The sequence below is a fragment of the Gossypium raimondii genome, chromosome 3, assembly GCF_025698545.1.
Source record: "Gossypium raimondii isolate GPD5lz chromosome 3, ASM2569854v1, whole genome shotgun sequence".
Taxonomy (NCBI): Eukaryota; Viridiplantae; Streptophyta; class Magnoliopsida; order Malvales; family Malvaceae; genus Gossypium; species Gossypium raimondii.
Genome location: NC_068567.1, coordinates 55,246,920 through 55,265,189, shown reverse-complemented (window position 1 = coordinate 55,265,189; position 18,270 = coordinate 55,246,920). Strand labels below are relative to the sequence as shown.

The 18,270-nt window shown below is 35.8% G+C and overlaps 4 protein-coding genes across 5 annotated transcripts; 2 read left to right on the top strand and 2 right to left on the bottom strand.

The window, feature by feature from the left end:
• The first annotated feature begins 279 nt into the window (after window positions 1–279).
• Window positions 280–5,656, top strand: LOC105794783 (pentatricopeptide repeat-containing protein At1g22960, mitochondrial). Of its 2 annotated transcripts, XM_052628549.1 has the most exons (3): window positions 280–2,872; window positions 3,023–3,144; window positions 5,289–5,656. In XM_052628549.1, the coding sequence occupies exon 1, from the start codon at window positions 539–541 to the stop codon at window positions 2,744–2,746; it is 2,208 nt and encodes a 735-aa protein (XP_052484509.1). In that variant the 5' UTR covers window positions 280–538; the 3' UTR covers window positions 2,747–2,872; window positions 3,023–3,144; window positions 5,289–5,656. The 2 variants fall into 2 exon arrangements, with proteins under 2 accessions (XP_052484509.1, XP_012479550.1); XM_012624096.2 differs by lacking the exon at window positions 5,289–5,656 and having other exon boundaries at window positions 3,023–3,405.
• A 1,014-nt stretch (window positions 5,657–6,670) lies between these two features.
• On the top strand, window positions 6,671–8,906 carry LOC105794781 (palmitoyl-acyl carrier protein thioesterase, chloroplastic). Its single transcript, XM_012624091.2, has 6 exons — window positions 6,671–7,033; window positions 7,135–7,268; window positions 7,499–7,612; window positions 7,692–7,860; window positions 7,940–8,008; window positions 8,096–8,906. Exons 1-6 carry the CDS (start codon window positions 6,671–6,673, stop codon window positions 8,423–8,425), a joined length of 1,179 nt encoding a protein of 392 aa, XP_012479545.1. The 3' UTR covers window positions 8,426–8,906.
• Window positions 8,907–8,909: 3 nt separating this feature from the next.
• On the bottom strand, window positions 8,910–12,506 carry LOC105794782 (uncharacterized). Its single transcript, XM_012624092.2, has 10 exons — window positions 12,259–12,506; window positions 12,072–12,143; window positions 11,898–11,977; window positions 11,390–11,489; window positions 11,246–11,299; window positions 10,520–10,597; window positions 10,180–10,277; window positions 10,041–10,098; window positions 9,523–9,644; window positions 8,910–9,319 (listed from the first exon to the last, which is right to left on the bottom strand). Exons 1-10 carry the CDS (start codon window positions 12,463–12,465, stop codon window positions 9,166–9,168), a joined length of 1,023 nt encoding a protein of 340 aa, XP_012479546.1. The 5' UTR covers window positions 12,466–12,506; the 3' UTR covers window positions 8,910–9,165.
• Window positions 12,507–13,326: 820 nt separating this feature from the next.
• Window positions 13,327–17,331, bottom strand: LOC105794780 (glucose-6-phosphate 1-dehydrogenase, chloroplastic). Its single transcript, XM_012624090.2, has 10 exons — window positions 16,932–17,331; window positions 16,447–16,679; window positions 16,245–16,339; window positions 16,012–16,126; window positions 15,108–15,313; window positions 14,885–15,034; window positions 14,675–14,795; window positions 14,352–14,581; window positions 14,050–14,250; window positions 13,327–13,860 (listed from the first exon to the last, which is right to left on the bottom strand). Exons 1-10 carry the CDS (start codon window positions 17,095–17,097, stop codon window positions 13,611–13,613), a joined length of 1,767 nt encoding a protein of 588 aa, XP_012479544.1. The 5' UTR covers window positions 17,098–17,331; the 3' UTR covers window positions 13,327–13,610.
• Window positions 17,332–18,270: the final 939 nt, after the last annotated feature.

Here is an 18,270-nt window from a genome sequence, read left to right as displayed (position 1 = left end):
CTAAAAAGAGAAAAACTTCATTTGCAATGGTAATTTTTGTGTTAGACATTCAACCGCACTATTTATTTCGTATTATTTTGATAAATAATTCTTAAGAACTAATTTATTTATAATTTAAATAAAAACCCATATAAATATTTATATAAAATAAAATTTTGATTTTTTTTCTTAAATAATAAAATTTGAATTCATTCAAATCTTAAAACTAGCCGGATCCAATAGGTTCAACTCATGAGTAATCTCTAAAATAAAAGAGGGGGAAAAAAAAAAAAGCTTCACGTGAGGCCTTAGATTAGCCAACCAACCCAAGAGCGAGAGGTGAGAACCAACCTAGCCTACGCCGCCAATGGCAATTTGTCTAAACCCAAAACCCACTTCCCCTTTCCGTCTTCCCCTTCGCTGTATCAATAACACCACCGCTTCCTTTACTTCTATTGCTGTCAACCACTTCTTAGATTGAAAGACACCGAGAGATAGAGAGAGAGAGAGAGAGAGGATTGGTAGTCTTGCGATACAACAATCACCTTATGTATCCTCGATGACCCTTTGCATAAAAAGAGCTTCAAAATCTTTGGCCACCATCGCCCCTCTCTCTCTCACTTGCAAGGTACGCTTCCTCTTTCCTTCCTCTTTCTCTCTTCTCCACAGTTTACCTTCCCCTTCCTCTCCCCCTGAACCCGACTCTTCTTCTTCCTCCTCCTCCTCCTCCGAAACCCATTACAAACAACTCATCTTTAACACCATTGATGAAAAGCCCTGGGCCTTTTGTAACAACAAGTGGGTTTCCAATAAATTCCATGCTATCATTGTTGATCCTCATTTGTTTATCAAAGTTCTTAATTTGATGAGAGAAAGACCCAGAATTGCTTTGAGGTTTTTTAGGTGGGTTGAGATGCAACCTGGTGTTAAAAGATCCGAGCTTGTGTTTTCCGTTATGCTCGATATTTTGGTTGAGAATAATTTGCTGAGATCAGCTTATTGGGTCATGGAAAGGGTCATTAAGTTTCATATGCATGGTATTGTCGATGTGTTGATTTGTGGCTACCTGAAATTTGAGGCTTCAGTTAAGTTGCTTGATCTTTTATTGTTGGTTTGTTCTAAGAAATTGATGGTTGATCATTGTTTGTGGATATTTGATAAAATGGTCCGGACGGGGTTGTTGCCAGATGTGAAGAACTGTAATAGGATTCTTACTATGCTTAGGGATAAATCTCTTGTAGCTAAAGCAAGCCAAGTGTATAGGATGATGAAGGAATTTGGGATTAAGCCAACTATTATTACCTATAATACCATGTTGGATTCTTTTTGCAAGGAAGGGGAAGTACAACAAGCTATTGAACTCTTATCAGAAATGCGCTGTTTTCCAAATGATGTGACCTATAATGTTTTAATTAATGGTTTAACAAAGAATTGCAAATTAGAGCAAGCCGAGGGACTTATTAGGGAGATGTTGAAATTGGGGATTAAAGTTTCTGCATACACATATAATCCTTTGATTTGTGGGTATTTCAAGAAAGGGTTGCTTGTTGAGGCCTTAAACCTTGGGGAACAGATGGTAAGTAATGGAGTTGTTCATACGGTGGCAACATATAATACATTCATGTATGGCCTTTGCAGGTGGGGGAGATTGGATGATGCCAGACAGCAGTTTAATGATATGCTGAAGAGGAATATGATACCAGATATTGTTTCGTATAATACTCTAATATATTGGTATTGTAGGATAGGGAACATTTCGGAGGCTTTTCTCTTGTTCAATGAGTTAAGATGTCGTCGCCTTGTTCCTACTGTTGTCACGTATAATACTCTCATTGATGGTCTATGCAGAGTGGGCGACCTGGACCTTGCTCGGTATCTTAAGGATACCATGATCACTCAGGGAATTTTCCCTGATGTTTATACCTATACGATTTTGGTAAATGGATCCTACAAGTTGGGCAATCTATCTGCAGCAAGGGATCTTTTCGATGAGATGTTGCATAATGGTTTGGAGCCTGATGGTTTTGCATATGCAACTCAAGTAGTAGGTGAATTGAAGCATGGTGATCCTGCAAGAGCATTTAGTATGGAAGAACAAATGATAGCAAAGGAATTACCTCCTGATTTGATCATCTATAATGTTTTTGTTCATTGGCATTCTAAATTGCGTGATTTCAAAGAAGCATGTAATTTGTTGCACAAGATGATTAGCATTGGTCTTATTCCAGATCATGTAACGTACACCACCATCATTCACGCTTACCTGGAAAATGGACATCTGAGGAAAGCTAGAGAAATGTTCCACGAGATGCTGAGCAAAGGCTTATCCCCATCAGTGGTAACTTACACTATATTAGTTCATGGACATGCAGCTAAGGGGTTTCTATCATTGGCATTTATGTATTTCTCAGAGATGCAGGAGAAAGGTGTTCAGCCAAATGTTATTACCTACAATGCTATGATAAATGGTCTTTGCAAAGTGAGGAGAATAGGTCAAGCTTACAAGTTTTTTGCTGAGATGGAAGCAAAAGGAATACTTCCTAATAAGTATAGCTACACAATTTTAATAAATGAGAACTGCGACGTGGGGAATTGGGAAGAGTCCTTGAGATTGTACCAAGAAATGCTAGATAGAGAAATTCTGCCTGATTCTTGTACACACAATGCACTCTTGAAGCAACTGAACAATGACTGTAATTTGAATGCAGTTCGTCAGCTAGAGACTTTAATTCTAGAATGTAAAGAATCTTGCGGTGCTGAGACTTGATATAGCCTTCAAGGGAGTTTTGGATTTCCCATGTAGATAGTGAGATTGACACATACTTGGTTTTGGAGAATTGTCACATTCAAATTAAAGCGACTCCAATGATCATAATCTAAATACCATTGGACAGTAAGCTTCATTTGCTTCTCTCTCATTATTATAATTGTTGTGATTTTTTTTTTTTGGTTTTGGGGGGGGGGGGGTTGGTTGTCGGCATATGATATGCCTTGGACATTTGCTGAGTTATTATTAAATTTACAATTTTACTTATGTTTATAGGTGGATTATGGAGCAGAGCTACGTCTTGTCAGTCAGCTGAGTATACAGATCTCCTTGCTATCCTCTTCTTGCGAATGCTTGGACCAGTCTTTGGATCTAATATTACACAGAGTCAACAACAGGTATACAGATGAAATTTGGTACTGTATAAAGTTGTTTCAAATAAAATCTCTGACTAAATGTATTTATTCATTCTTTCAACATTTTTGAGATAGGAGAAAAGTGTGATTGGAAATTTGGGGTGGGGGGCTCTTTTTTCTGTAATATTGTGATGGTTATTATATATGTTCGGGTCAAATTTTAGTAGTCACTTTTTTGCCCCAAATTTTCTACGGTTATGAATCATTAATAAGAAGTTTCTACATAGCCTTTATATTATACAACTTCCATTGTTTGATAGGTAAAAGCGGGATGAACAGGGTTGGGTTGAGGAACAGATACTAAAAATAATCAAAATTCTTATAAAATAAATAACAAGAAAGTAATGATGACAGCAATATTTATGCAAACCTGTTTCCACTTTCCACCTGTGTAACCATCCATGTAGTGCGTCTCACTTCTGTTTGCATTGATTGATTACCGGGAGCCCCTAGTGGAGCCCTTTTCATGTTCAATCTGGAGCTTCTCCGCTGAGGCCACCAAGGTATCCCCTGTTCTGAATTCTGGCATCCAGTCATGATGTGCTGAGTCTGACTAGCATTGCATTCCAATTTAAATGGAATGACACCTTACAGTAGTATTCTAGGAAACCCTTACGAGTTTCTGTTAATAGGTTGCATGGAAATAAGTTGGTTTGACTTTCATCTTTGTTAATTTAATGTGTTTTTATTCAACAGGAATCTTCGATACTAACTGTTAGTTTGTGTTGTTTTGTTTCAAAGTTAGTTTATATTTCCTACCATATTTCTAGCCATCTATCACAAGATCCAGACCCTAGAAGGATAACGTATTAATTAGAAGTATTGTCAATGCATGTGCCTAGTGCAAGGCGGAAAAAGCGCTTCAGTTTTTTTCTTTCTTTCTTCGGGCTGAGTTGTATTTGATTAGGCACAGGTTTGGGGTGCGTAAGTGTGTTATCCTTAAGGTGAAAGCTGCAAAACAAGGTTGCCTGATTGAAATTCAAGGAAAAGGTTTGCATGTTTAAATTGGATCGATCTTTAAGTTTATTATCATAGTTATATATCTTAAGCTTTCTTTTTCCTTTTTTTTTTATGTATAGACACGTAAGATAAGGGTATACACCTTGCATTTTACATTAGCATATAAGTGCACCTTCCGTCATTAACAGCATTAATAGTTAGAGCTGAAAGACTTAATCATGTTGATCTACAGTCTGATTCATCTTACGAAACTCAGATTTATGGAATGGTGGAAGCTGGTCTCTCATTGTTAGGCCAATATCATATGTAAAAATAAATAAAGACATCCCTAGCTCTCATTTCATAAAATTGATCATATGAGAAGTCTTCTAATGGAAACCTCCTAGCATTACAGTCAAACCATATTTTTAGAAGATGTTCTCAGCTCATATGCTTCGGTGGTGGCTCTAAAAGCAGCATTTTATTCGTTGACCTCGCCATTTCCTAATCTTTACAAGAGCAGAGCACAGTTACAGTAGCTTCAATTGTATGTATGTAATATACTAGCATTGTCAATAATGGGACCACCTTCTGAATGGTGACTGCAGCTGAAAATCTGTCCCCATTCACCAATGTTATGATAGTTTTGATATTTGGATGTGACGCAGATTCCATTCTTGCAGTAGAATGGACTGCCAAATCCAGCTACTAGATTCATGCAGCGTTGAAGTTTGAGATTGTGAAAGATATACATCTATACTAAGCTTTGTGGTGATGTTTATGCTGATGAAGGGCGGAGTCATGGGTATAGGATCCATATACAGATCAACTGGAAAAATGGTAGGATAGTTGCTAAGTTTCCCCCTTAATGCAGTTTTGTGAAAGCTGTTGCCTATATGTGAATAGAGAAATTATTAATTCCAGAAAAAAGTCTACCTTTCTTTCTTTAAAGAACAACGTGGAGCCTTGGCATTGCCCTTTGCTTTTGCAAGTTGCTTGTAGTGGAACTTAGAAGATCCACTAACCTTCCCTTCTCTCCTCCCCTTCTTTTTAACTGAATCATTTTAGAACTTAGTTATCATTTTCCCTTAGCAGCAAGTGGAGGCAGCATAGCTAGGTCGCTGTCATCAGTTTCCGAGTTGTTAGTGTAGGAGCACAAGCATTCATTGTCACCGTTGTTTATACAGGAAGCCAATCCATATCTGCTATGCCCTTTCACCCGCACCGTACAATTTGTGGATTGTTGCTGCCTTCAGTTCCAGTTTATCCTCTTTGAAGGACCGTCGCAAAGGGGATTTGCCACTCCGTTAGAACAAACTTTGTTTCGCTGGAGCCACATGCACCATAAATTGCTTGCAAGGTTGCTCACATGTCGCTCTTCCTCACCCAAGTGTATCATTGAGGGAGATCAGTAACTCTCAACAAAGCCTTTGTACAATGTAAATTGAATGTGTTTTGGATTTTCAATTTATCCTCGCTCAATTGTTCTTTTTTTTCCCCTATTAACCGGCCTTAGCTGTCATAAGAAAATCTTAAAGGATAAAAATATTTGGATTGATTCAGTTGTTCTCTTACGAGTAAATTAAGATTTTTTTTTATAAGTGAATGTATATCATAATGTACAATTTTTAATAATCTTATTTAAATTTTGATTAAGTTTGATGTTAGTTATTTTAAAAGAAAATTGAAAACAATTCTTTAAATAAAACTACCTATACTTTAACCACTTACCTTGTTAACCACCAGCTATAGCTTTTTCCTTTTCTAAGTATTTTAATAATTTTTTTATTTATTTTCACCAGTATGCCATTTCTGATTGAATTACTGATTGAAAAATATAATTAGAAATATTGAGGAATTCAATTAAATTTGTTGTTTTAAAACTACATAACCAAATCAATGGATAATCAAAATATTCTCCGATTATATTCCTAGAATTGATAGAAATAGTTTTGGAATACCCACCTATTAATGAAAGCCAAATAGGTATACCAATAAGTAACAAGTCCCTCACAAGTTGCATAGAAAATGTCAAACATTTGGTGCTGTTGATAATTGCTGAGAACCAGTATCATTGGTCTCGTAGTCGAAAGTTCCCCTCATTTGTTGTTTATTGTCTACTTAGCAATAATGGCATCAGAGTGTTGCTTGGCATTATTTGCTCCCTCGACACAAACCAGAACCACAATACTTGGCGTACTCGAAAACAACGGTACAGCCTTTTTTTTTTTAGTTAGTAGCATAAGAGCATAGAATGGCATGCCAAGTATAGTGTGTATCACTCCAAAAAACAATTCCAACATTTTCTCCTATCGAGCCATTCTAGGATGCATTGGTTATATAATTTTGTTGTACCTAAACCGCCCCATGTGATCAACAGAGAGAGACAAAGGTTGGTTTGTAATGAAAGTCACTATAACAAAGCTTCCTCGATATTGTCCACTGCAAGGAATTAACTGCCTTGGACAGGTCCGCCATGAAATCGCTATAAAAAATACCAATGATACTTACTTTGTTCCAAAATTTCCAGACCTACACTAGACTAGACTAGACTAGACTAGAGAAAGCAATGGCAGCTGCTTTCTCCTGTCCAGTCTTTCTTCCCTCTACATTTTCTTATAATGGAAATCGATATCATGGCAGAATCAAGATCAAAATCAATGCCACTAGTTCTACTAAGGTAAAGACGTTGAATGAAATTGCTGGAGCTGGAAAAGGTTCCTCTTCACTTGCTACTTCCACTGAAATCGGCCACTTAAGCCAAGAGCAGATTCGTCAGAGGATCCCCACGAAGAAGCAGCTAGTTGATCCTTACCGTCAAGGTCTCATCATCGAAAGGGGAGTTGGCTATAGACAGACGGTTGTGGTCCGCTCCTATGAAGTTGGCCCTTATAAAACAGCAACCCTGGAAAGCCTCCTTAATCTTTTCCAGGTTATAAAGCTTAGCCTCTTTCAGTGTAATTCTTGGGAATAATTAGTTTGTCACATATATGCAGACAAGTTTGTAATGTTGAACTACTCATGACCATGTAGGAAACAGCATTAAATCATGTATGGATGTCAGGACTTTTAAGCAATGGATTTGGAGCCACACATGGAATGGTGAGGAACAATCTCATATGGGTCGTCTCAAGAATGCAAGTCCAAGTGGATCACTATCCCATATGGTCAGTCTCGATCTCTTCAAATATAAAGCCTATTAGCTTATCATCAGACAATTTTAACAATCAAATAACCATCCGCTTCAAGGTTTTTTCAATTGCATAGTATCTCTAAGCATCTTAATGATCTGATCAACATATCGGAGAATCCAAGTGTCATTACGTCTTAGGCCCTTGGCCTACACTCCACAGTCTACAGTCTACACATATATGACATGAGTTGCAGCTGATTGCAGGGGCGAGGTACTGGAAATCGACACATGGGTTGGAGCATCAGGGAAGAATGGGATGAGACGAGACTGGCTAATCCGTAGCCAAGCCACAGGCATCACTTACACACGTGCAACTAGGTATTGTATTATGAATACCATCCCTTCTGTTTAAGTTTGTATCATATATTTCTCAGTTAATGAATCATGCATGAAACAGCACTTGGGTAATGATGAATGAGAAAACAAGGCGACTGTCAAAGATGCCGGAGGAAGTGAGAGATGAGATTTCTCCTTGGTTTATAGACAAACGAGCAATCAATGAAGATGTTCCCGAAAAGATCGTCAAGTTGGACGATAACGCAAGATATGTCAACTCTGACTTGAAGGTACTATGTTATAACAGCTAGATAATGGAATTAATGGCTGAAACAGCACAGACAAACTAATCTCCGATTTACCTTGTAGCCAAAGAGGAGTGATTTGGATATGAACCACCATGTGAATAATGTCAAGTATGTAAGATGGATGCTCGAGGTGAAAATCAAAGCTCTGCCATCAATCTATATTAACTCCCTCAAATTCCATATCAACCTTAAAATCATCACTTCTTTTTTTCTGCAGACAATCCCTGACAAATTTTTGGAGTCTCATCAGCTATCTGGTATTGTACTAGAATATAGAAGGGAATGTGGGAGTTCAGATAGAGTTCAATCACTTTGCCAACCAGATGAAGATGAAACTTTAACAAATGGAGTGGAACAAAGTCTACTTAAAAATATGATTTTGACTCCTGGAATCATGGAAGGAAATGGATACCTAGGCCCCCTGGATGTGAAGTCATACGGATATACTCATCTCCTCCAAATCAAAGGGGATAGTAAAAATGAAGAGATAGTTCGAGGAAGGACCAGATGGAGGAAAAAGCTTTCTACATTGCCATATTCCTCTTAGTAACATGTATTTGACAAGCACAAGGGATTGAACAAGCAGATCCTCTTTGAACATAAGTGAAAACAACCAGAAAATAATACCTGCACATGCTGCCATTAAGGAAAATAATTGAGTAAAAAGGCATAACACTTGGATTTGCTGTCCTATATCCTAGATGTTTGATTGTTGTGGCAATGTGATCATGGGATTTGGGAATTTGAATGTAGACCATGTTAATAACATGTCAGGAGCACTGACATGGTATATATTGAATACATGCAAAACTGAGAGACGACTGGAAGGCATCAAGCCCTGGGGAAGGTGTTGTATACAGTACCAGAGAATTTTTAGAAGGGTTGTGAATGATATAGTTTGTATACAGTACAAAGGTTCGAAATCATATAGTTTGCATTTGTATTGAAAATGAAGTTGTGCGATGACTAATAAGCCTTGTGAAATCATAAAACTGTATTTTATTACAATTTTGCCTAAAAGATGATAACACTTGAGGAAAGAATTTAAATCTATTGTAGGATAATTGTATTCACAATAGCTCTTATTTGCTATTAAGCTCTTATTTTACAACAGCATGTACGCTTTTGAAAGTAGGTTAATATAGTGGATTGTACTGTGTTCTCTCACTTCAGTGACTTAAGTTCAGATCCTAAACATATAATAGATTAATAGTACCAAAAAAAAAAAAAAAAAGTGGTAATGGGCCAAGATAAAAGGACTCATTACTAGAGATGAGCATAACCTGCCTAAGGAAGCCATTGACCTTGAAAGAGTTGCATTACTGTCTTCCCCATGATCCATTCTACCTCAGAAGATGACAAAGATGCCTGTCTGGCAATAAGACACGCGGCTTCTTTTGCTCCTTTATAACCACTTTCGGGAACAACATATGGGAAATCGCTGCAATCATACATTCAAAATCTCCATTATCTATACCCCACTCCAATCAACAAACCATCCTCCACCACTCTTTTAACCATTCTTGCAGAGTTACAAAACTCCACTTCTTGTGAGAATGTGTCAAAGATGAACCCTTTGAATGCTTAAACTTTAGGCTGAAACTTGGAAGTATGAAATAAAAACAATGATAGATTGACAGTTACCTTCCCCACATGACACGATTTGCTCCAAAGTTTGAGACAACTTCAGCTAGAAGTGGAACTAAATCCAGGTACGGGGATGACATTCTTGAAACCCTGAACAATGCACTGAATTTGACATATACCTGTACATTTAAAGTTACATCTGAATAAATCACAGTAAATCATACTTTAAATTGGGGTGGCTAACAACCTTGTGATCTATTGAAGAATGTAGGGCTTTTAGTTGTAGTGACCATTGTTCAATTCCTAGAAATCTCAAATACCAAAGGGAACAATCATCCACCATATAAGTGCAGATGATTAAAAAAACTTTTGAAACAAGGGTAAAGGAGCTGAAAAGCAGCAAGGTCATATTTTTGGAAATTGAGGAAATCTGATGCTCTCTCCACCATTGTTTAGACTAAAAAATCTTTGCAATAGCCATTGCATCTTCATGATGCCAGAATTGCTAAAAAGAAAAGGAATATCATTATGAATTGAGTAATATTGATGGTTATGTTATGCATAGCTCTTTATACCTGAGGGAATCTGGAAAGCTTTAAGAGCTCAGAGAAGGCAAGCTTTTCCTCATCATTTCTGCAAGTTAAATTGAAAATAATATTAAATAATAAACATGGTATTACCCAGCTAATGATTGAAATATTTCACAAAGGCTACAATGGTGGTTTGCAGAAAGCCAAATGATCAAGCAAAACTGCTGTTGAAGGAAATTCTGTGCATAGTTCCGTAATCTCTGAAATATGAAGATTGAGACCCTGAAAAAGTCCAATTTCATGAAGATGATGTAATCCTTATCAACCAAATATAGACTCAGACTTCAGAATAGCACTTCGCCACTGGAACAAAATAGATTATGGAAATTATCTAGTATAATTTTCAGTTTCAGAGTAGAACAATCCTTCCTTTAGAAAGAAAGACCGTATACCCCTATTCAGATAAAATAAAAACTACAAGAGCTTCTTCATTTCTGTTTGAGAGCCTAGGGGAACAGCAATACCTTCATGCACATGAAACCCACTGGTACTCCAAGCTCTCCTGCCCTAGAAAACATTGCCTTTCCAACTTCATTTGTCATCTGGGTATCATTAAGAATAATTGAAGTGTCAGCATAAGAAGGGTAAATATTAGGAATATATGATTCACATCAAAGAAAAAAAGAAGTAAAAACCCACCGCTTTATAGGAATACATGATTCATGTCTGAAGTTTACATGTCTATTTATGATAAGATATTTAGTTCATATGGACAGTCCACCTAAGATAATTCCCCTTGAAGTGTCACTACCATTTATGAACGAAATACTGAAAGAATAATTAACGAGGCAAAAGAAGAAAGAGAGAATGAAATTCTATTTATCATTCATCATCAAACAATACATATATATATACAAGTATGAGTCTACTCTCTCAGGAAAGTAAATAAAATCAAATCCTAATAATCAACTATATTATTCTATTTACATATCTTAACAAACCTTTCCTAACATTTTCAGTAAATACTTTAAGAAGGGGTTTGATGTAAAGAATTTTCTCAGCTAATTCGGCGAAAGCTCTGTTTCTTCAATCAGTTGTTTACCTGGCTTTATTCTACGGACAGAACAGTTACTCCAATTTAAACCACATATATGGATTGAATTTTTAATGAACACAGCTTAGATTTTAATAATTCAAATAGAAGAGACATCTTGTGGCCTAATAGCTGAAAAAGATTTTGCGATTGATACCTGTTGGCCAGAAGGCCATAGATAAGGATTAAAGCGAACAGCTCGATAACCATCCTAGCATGAAAAATCAGATCGTAAGCATGGTTCTCCCAATAAAATAGAACAAAAATAGAGTTATCTAATAAAAGAAAATAAATCAAAAACCTTCAAAATGAGATCTTCAAGCTGCTTAACTCCAGTTCCATTTTCTGCAGGATTTGCAAGGCAGCAACCAACAAATTTGGTAGGGTGTTTCTTTAGGACACTATCAATCATTCAAAATATTAGTATTCAGCATGCAATGCTTTCCTGATTTGTTCAAGAAATTAGGTAGTACAGAAAGTACATGAACCTTCGATAGCAATTGGATCATCCATTCATTTCTACCATGATATGAGGGCCAGTTCTTATAAGGAACTCAGCTAAAAAGGTGTAATTAAATGCTAAAATTTCTCAATCATCGGCTTCTCTATCTAAGAGAATTTATAGTTTTATGTATATATAACCAAAATGGTAACTTCTTAACCAAAATACTAGTCAACACCCTGAATGATTTATCCATTTCACACCAATACTTTCATATGGTTTTATAGCTTAATTCACAAAATGATAGTTACAGAAATGATCAGAAATTGGCAAATGTTAGTAATTTATCCTCAAACTCGAAGCAGACCTGGTCACCAATGAATGATCAAACTTGTGATTGATGGGCTGGACAATGAGTGCACCTTCTACACTTGCTTCTTCCATACACTGCGGGGAGAAAAAAAAATCAAGAATAGTTTATCAGAGAATAAATAAGCAAAAGCATAGTCTCTCTCTATCTCTCTCAGAGGCTACATCTTACCTGGAGCAAGAAATCCAAGTGTCCAGGCAAAGTAGGTTCTTGGCCAGGAAAGTAAGGATATTTATCAGCAGCCTGTACACCCAAACACAAAAAGGAAAAGGCGTGATTTGTGTTACTGTTTGTCCAATCCCATCCCCTAAACTTGGTTTTGCAAAGAAACAGTGGTGCAAGGAAGAGAGGATTTTACCTCTTGAGGGGATGCCCATATGTGCAAATGTGAATCGATAGTCTTGGGTCTGCCTTGGGCATTAGCTGACGCCATTTTTGTTGTAGAAGCTTTGTATTGTGTTCTCCTGTATAGGACAGAGGGGGCAGCGAAGGAGTATAGTCGAGCGTGGCAGCAATCCCCTAAGAAGATGGAACCTGATATCACTGACCTCACTGGCAATGCCATCACTAAATTAAAAGATAATGGGATTGGACAAACCAGAAGAAAGCCCACCAAAAGGTTAAAATATGTGATATTTACTTATAATCTTGGAATTTAATTTTCATATTTTTATTTTTTTAAAATTTAAAATTTGTGACATTTTGAAATAAAACAAAATTTTACTTGTAACTAAAAAGTAATGTTGTAATAAACCTAAATCTAATAAAATATATTTACAATGCTACTAATCTAAATCTAAAAAGTAGACAAATTAAATTCTTAAAAATAAAAGTAGAATCACTAAATTTTAAATATATTAAAATTACAGCCACTTATGGCAGGTTTTAACTTTTTAATTTTATATAAAATTAAAATTTAAATATATTAAAATATTTTATTCTCTTGTGTGATGGTTTAATCTGATTTAACTTTAAATTTAATTGAAATTAAAAGAATTTAGAGAAAAAACAATTATAGATCATTTGAAGATAAAGTAAAAATAAGTAATAAGTAAATGTTTGAACTTTTTTACATAGTCAAGTATGGATCCTAAATTAACCCAAAATGTTTAACACATCATTTAAAAATAAAGTGTCATCAACTTTTTTTCCATATCTTTGAGTGAATAGGATATATATACTGACAATTACAAAATGGTACATATTGTATGAAGTTATGAAGATTAATTGGTTTGGTCCAAAAATAATTATATTATCTTACTTTAGTAAATACTATACCAAAATATACACCGATGCACATGATTTGAACTTTATTTTTCTAAAATAATTGAAAACACAATAATAGTTCTGATTAAAAATTGTAATCAAATTAAATTTGGAGACACTCATAATATAGGGCATTTTGTTAAAAACTAAAAATAAAATGTATAAAACGAAACATTCTTATTCTTATTTCACGTTCTACCTAAAATGAGAAGACAAGAAATGGCTAACTATAAACATAAAGCTATTTGTAATTATTTAGTAAACCTATGGCTTAACTCGAATGCTTCTCACAGCCAAAATCCATCTCTTGATTACATTTGATTTCCATACAGACAGCAATGCTAATTCAGCCACCCTATTTGATACAATATATATGCCTCGTAAAGATCCAAAAAATGGTCAGCACTCTTGCTTGGAAATAGCAACGTTAGAGATGTAAAACCCTTACTGCTCTATATCAAGGTCACCCCACCGAACATTGTATCTCGCTGCAAGATAATGAGCACCGACAGGGCCACGGCTTCCATAAGGGTAGCTTTCGGGTATAATTTTTTTCTCTTCCAGCTCCTTCAATACTGGAGTGAAGAGTGCCCACGCCGCATCCAGCTCATCACTTCGGATAAACAGCCTCCTCTCACCCTCGATCGCATCCAGCAGTAGCCTCTCATATGCATCTGGGATCTCTTTTGAATATCTACAACCAACATCCCGATAAGTTCAGTTTGGAACTAAATCTATTAATCACTAAATTTATTGATGTAAGGACAGTTTGGTTTTGCTAAAATTGTGTTGTCAAATTAAATAATAAGAAATGTACAAACATCTTTAAACAGTAAAGAGCAACTTCAGAAACAGTGAAAACATGGTTCATTTTAAAGTTTACCTAGCAGCATAATGAAGGTTTAGATTGCTGCGGTCCAACCTCATACCCAATCCAGGAACCTTGTTATTGATCTTCAAAAAAATAGCTTCATCTGGCTGCACTCGAATGACAAGCTCATTTGTAGCACGATCAAGATCAGTCCCAAAATTTCGGTTATATAAATTGCCAGGCACATGCCTGAACTGCACCCTTATCTCTGCCCTGGAAAGGTGAAAGAGATTATAGCGGCATGCATTTATTAAATAACCAACGCTATATAAATCTACTATATGAATTCAAATTTCTTTATAGATTTCATTTACCCCTTATTATGTAATGCTTTTCCTGCTTTCATTAGAAAAGGCACCCCATCCCATCTTGCATTGTCTATGAACAAAGCAGCAGCTGCAAAAGTTGGGGTCAAGCTATCTTTGGGCACAGTCTTGTCATCAGTGTAGGAGGGGTAAGTAACCCCTCCTTTACTGTGGCTCTTGTACTGTCCTATAACTACATCTTCAAGTCGCAATGGCCTCATTGACCGCAATACTTTAACCTGGCACACAGAAAGCAGTTTAGTCTATACAAGCACATATACAAGATCATACTAAAGCATCCTAAAATAGCCAACATCAGTTTACCACTTTACCTTCTCATTCCTTATATCCTCGGCATCCAAACTTACAGGTGTTTCCATAGCAAAGAGAGCAAGTATTTGAAGTAGATGATTCTGCATTATATCTCTAATTATTCCGTAATTGTCAAAATACCTAGATAGTCAAAAAACAGAAGCAAAAAGTTGTAAGTGTTACACAGAGTTTTAGCTAAATAGTACAAACCATAAAAGAAGGAAAATTACCCTCCACGTCCTTCAGTTCCAAAATCTTCAGAGAATATTATCTGTACATTTCTAATATACTGTCTTGTCCACAAGGGTTCAAAAATAAGATTGGCAAACCGAAGAACAGAAAGATTTTCCACAAGTTCCTTTCCCAGATAGTGATCTATCCTGTAGAAAGAATATCATCTGATCAGATTGCAGTTCACAAACACAAGTACCAACATGAGCGGCAAAACTCCACCTAAATATTTGATCCTCCGTTAGGTACTGCTTCAGAGATTTTGTCAGCACAGCCGAAGATTCTGAATCTCGACCAAAAGGTTTCTCAACAATTACCCTGGTCCAGCCATTACCAGATGAAGCTGATGAGCTGGCACATTTGACAGCCTCAACAAAAATATTTGGAGGGATAGACAGATAAAAGAGGCGATTAGAAACCCTCCCACCCTGCATGAGCAATTTCATATCATCAAACACAAGTGAATTCTCAATTTATGAGAAAAGTTAAAGGGAATTCTATCCACCATCAAACACAAATGAATTCTCAATTTATGAGAACAGTTAAGGGAATTCTATCCACCAAAAGTAAAAGTACACTAAGGAACAAGAAAATCCTTCCACACTACAAGATCTTAAAGAAGACAAAAATAAATAAATGAAACATGTAAAAGGGTTTACGTGATTCCATGCTTGGAGTGCGTTAACTAAATAGTCTCTGGTGATAATCTTACAATGACACCATTTTCACAAGCCTAGATAAGATAATGATTCTCCGGTCATTGATTCCCAGATAAAGATTAGTGATAGATCATGAATAGTTATTAATCAAATATGGATACCGACTTATGTAAACATACAATCCTTAAATCATTCAATTCACAAAATAAACTTAAATTTGAGAAAGTGTTGATTGCTTTGCCACAAATCCAACTCGTCTGTATAAATATGGAGAAATAGGTGAAGATTGTGTCCAATCTCCAATGCATAAAAAAATTTGGTCAAAACTAGCAATATCTCAGCAACACATTCAGCCGAGCAAAGATCACAAACAAGCAGCCACAAATTACTCACCAGCCCCACCCTAGCCACCCCTAAAAATGGTAGGAAATTCTAATAAAATGGATCACAAATCACAAACTCATTACCTCATGCCTCTTAAGCTTCTTGTCTAGCTGAGCAAAATTTTCCTCGGAATCATACTGGCCAGAGTGGTAAAAACATCTTTTAAGAAATTGATCCATTTTTTCACTGCAGTTCTCCCTGGATTTGCATATCACATAACCTTAAGTTGAAGCAATTAAAAGCCACAATCCAATCCACTTGTGGCTGCATTCAAGCTTCAAATGACAAACAGAAGGTAAAAAAAAAAATAGTTCACCTTTTATCAATTCTGCAGGTAAGGGTCTTGCTTACCATATTCCTTAGTTCTGCATCGGTCATCTTACTCCTCGCATAACCATAGATAGTAAAGTGCTAAAACAAATATAAATGCACACTCAGACATTAATGATTAACCAGATTAGGTTGCAAGCAGTTTAGAAGGCAATAGTAAAGTGAAACTTTCAAAGAAAAATCTAAACCTTAGGAAGACAATCTTCATAATAAAGTGCAAAAAGTGCAGGAAATATCTTCTTTTTGGCAAGGTCCCCAGAAGCTCCGACCACTGTGATACTAACAGTTGACTCATTTTCGTTGCTATCAAAGCCTGCTTTCTCATCCCATTCCTTTGTAGATGTAACTGACAACAACTCATCTTTCAATTTCTCCTTAGGTGTTTCTTTTTCCACAGGGGTCACTTTTGTGGCCACTACACCTATGCATCAAAAACCATTCATAAATTATAAATATGTTTATATATCAACCATGTATTTGTATTAAGCAAATTGATAGTCAAGGATTTTTCCCAATTCCAAACAGAATAAAGATTTCCCAGAATTGAAAATTCTTTTCTCCAATATCTTTGCTTGTATTCCCTTGCAACAAGAAAAAAACAACAAACTGAAAATGTACTGAAACTAAAAGAACTGAGAAATTAGAAATAATAAATAAACAAACAAAAACTAACCATCTTGCATGAGAACAACAGTTTGATGGGAATTTCTTATAGCTTTAGCTGGAACAGACAATCTCGAAAAAGAAGAGAAAGAAAAGCGTTGATTTTGGCCTCCATTTATCGATGAAGAATGAGAGTATGAATATGAACGGCAATGCGTTGCGGAAAAGGCTGCCATCTCTCTATTAAAAAGTTAAAAGCTCTTTCCTCTGTTGAATCAAGGAAAACCAAAACGACAGCGAAAGAATGAGAATTTATGTAAAAGGAGAAAGGGGAGGAGTAGGGTGCTTGAAGAAGAAAAGAAACAGAGAGGTTAAGACAGCTTCGGAAACATCGAAGGGTCAGACCCTTGAGATCTCCGAAAGGGTACTTTCCATTTTGCCTAATACTTCTCCCCTGAGTGAGTCTCACACCAAGACAAGTGAGAATTTGCCCGCTGTCACTAAATTTTGATTAAAATAATATTTGAATAAATAAATTTTTAAAAATATATGAAAAAGTAATAAATTGATTGTCCGAGTAAATTTTTGCTTATTAGGGTGCCAAGTTAGACATGATCGAATGTCTATATCAGATCATTTTATCAATTTATAAGGATTATTGGCTAAATAGAAGAACTCTAACTAGAAGAAGAAAAAGAAGAAAAGAGATAAAAAAAATAGAGATACCTATTATGATTTTGTTGTGCTACTTTGGAACCTAGCCAATTTAAGGATTTTTTTATCCAATGAGAACCCAGGTAAGAGGTTTTTGGGGTTTAAGAAATATGGGAGTGAATTTCAAAATGCATGTTATATTTTTACCTGATTTGATCCACCAATGAAGTTGTTGGGTCTAATGATAATCCCGTTCACGAATTGTGTTGATGAGTGTTTTGAAAGAAGTAAGGACAATGGAGGATGCAAGAAGGAGGGAGAGAAAAATATGGTTGATGGAGTTGTTATTTATAATTTTGTTGTGGTTGTTGAAATGAAAAACCAACTTATGATTTTATTTTTTTTTATCAATGGTACGAGGGACATTGGTGGAGGCAATGTTAAATGTAAAAAGGTTTATGATTTGAGTTAAAAGTATGTTATCTATAATTTGTTTTATGTAATAGATGTTGGAAAGTTTAATTTATGGAATCTTTGATTTTGCTTTATGGGATGGACTAAAAATAGCAAAGATATTTTATTCAGACGAAATATAAGCATAAAACATTGTAATTCATTTATTAATTAAGGTAAACTGTTTACCAAAAAACAATATCATCCTATATGACTTGTAGTATATGCTAAGAAGGTCAAGTTGTTTCAAAATATAAGCATAAACCAACTTGTTTTCCGCTCTCCAGTTTCTTCTCATGTTT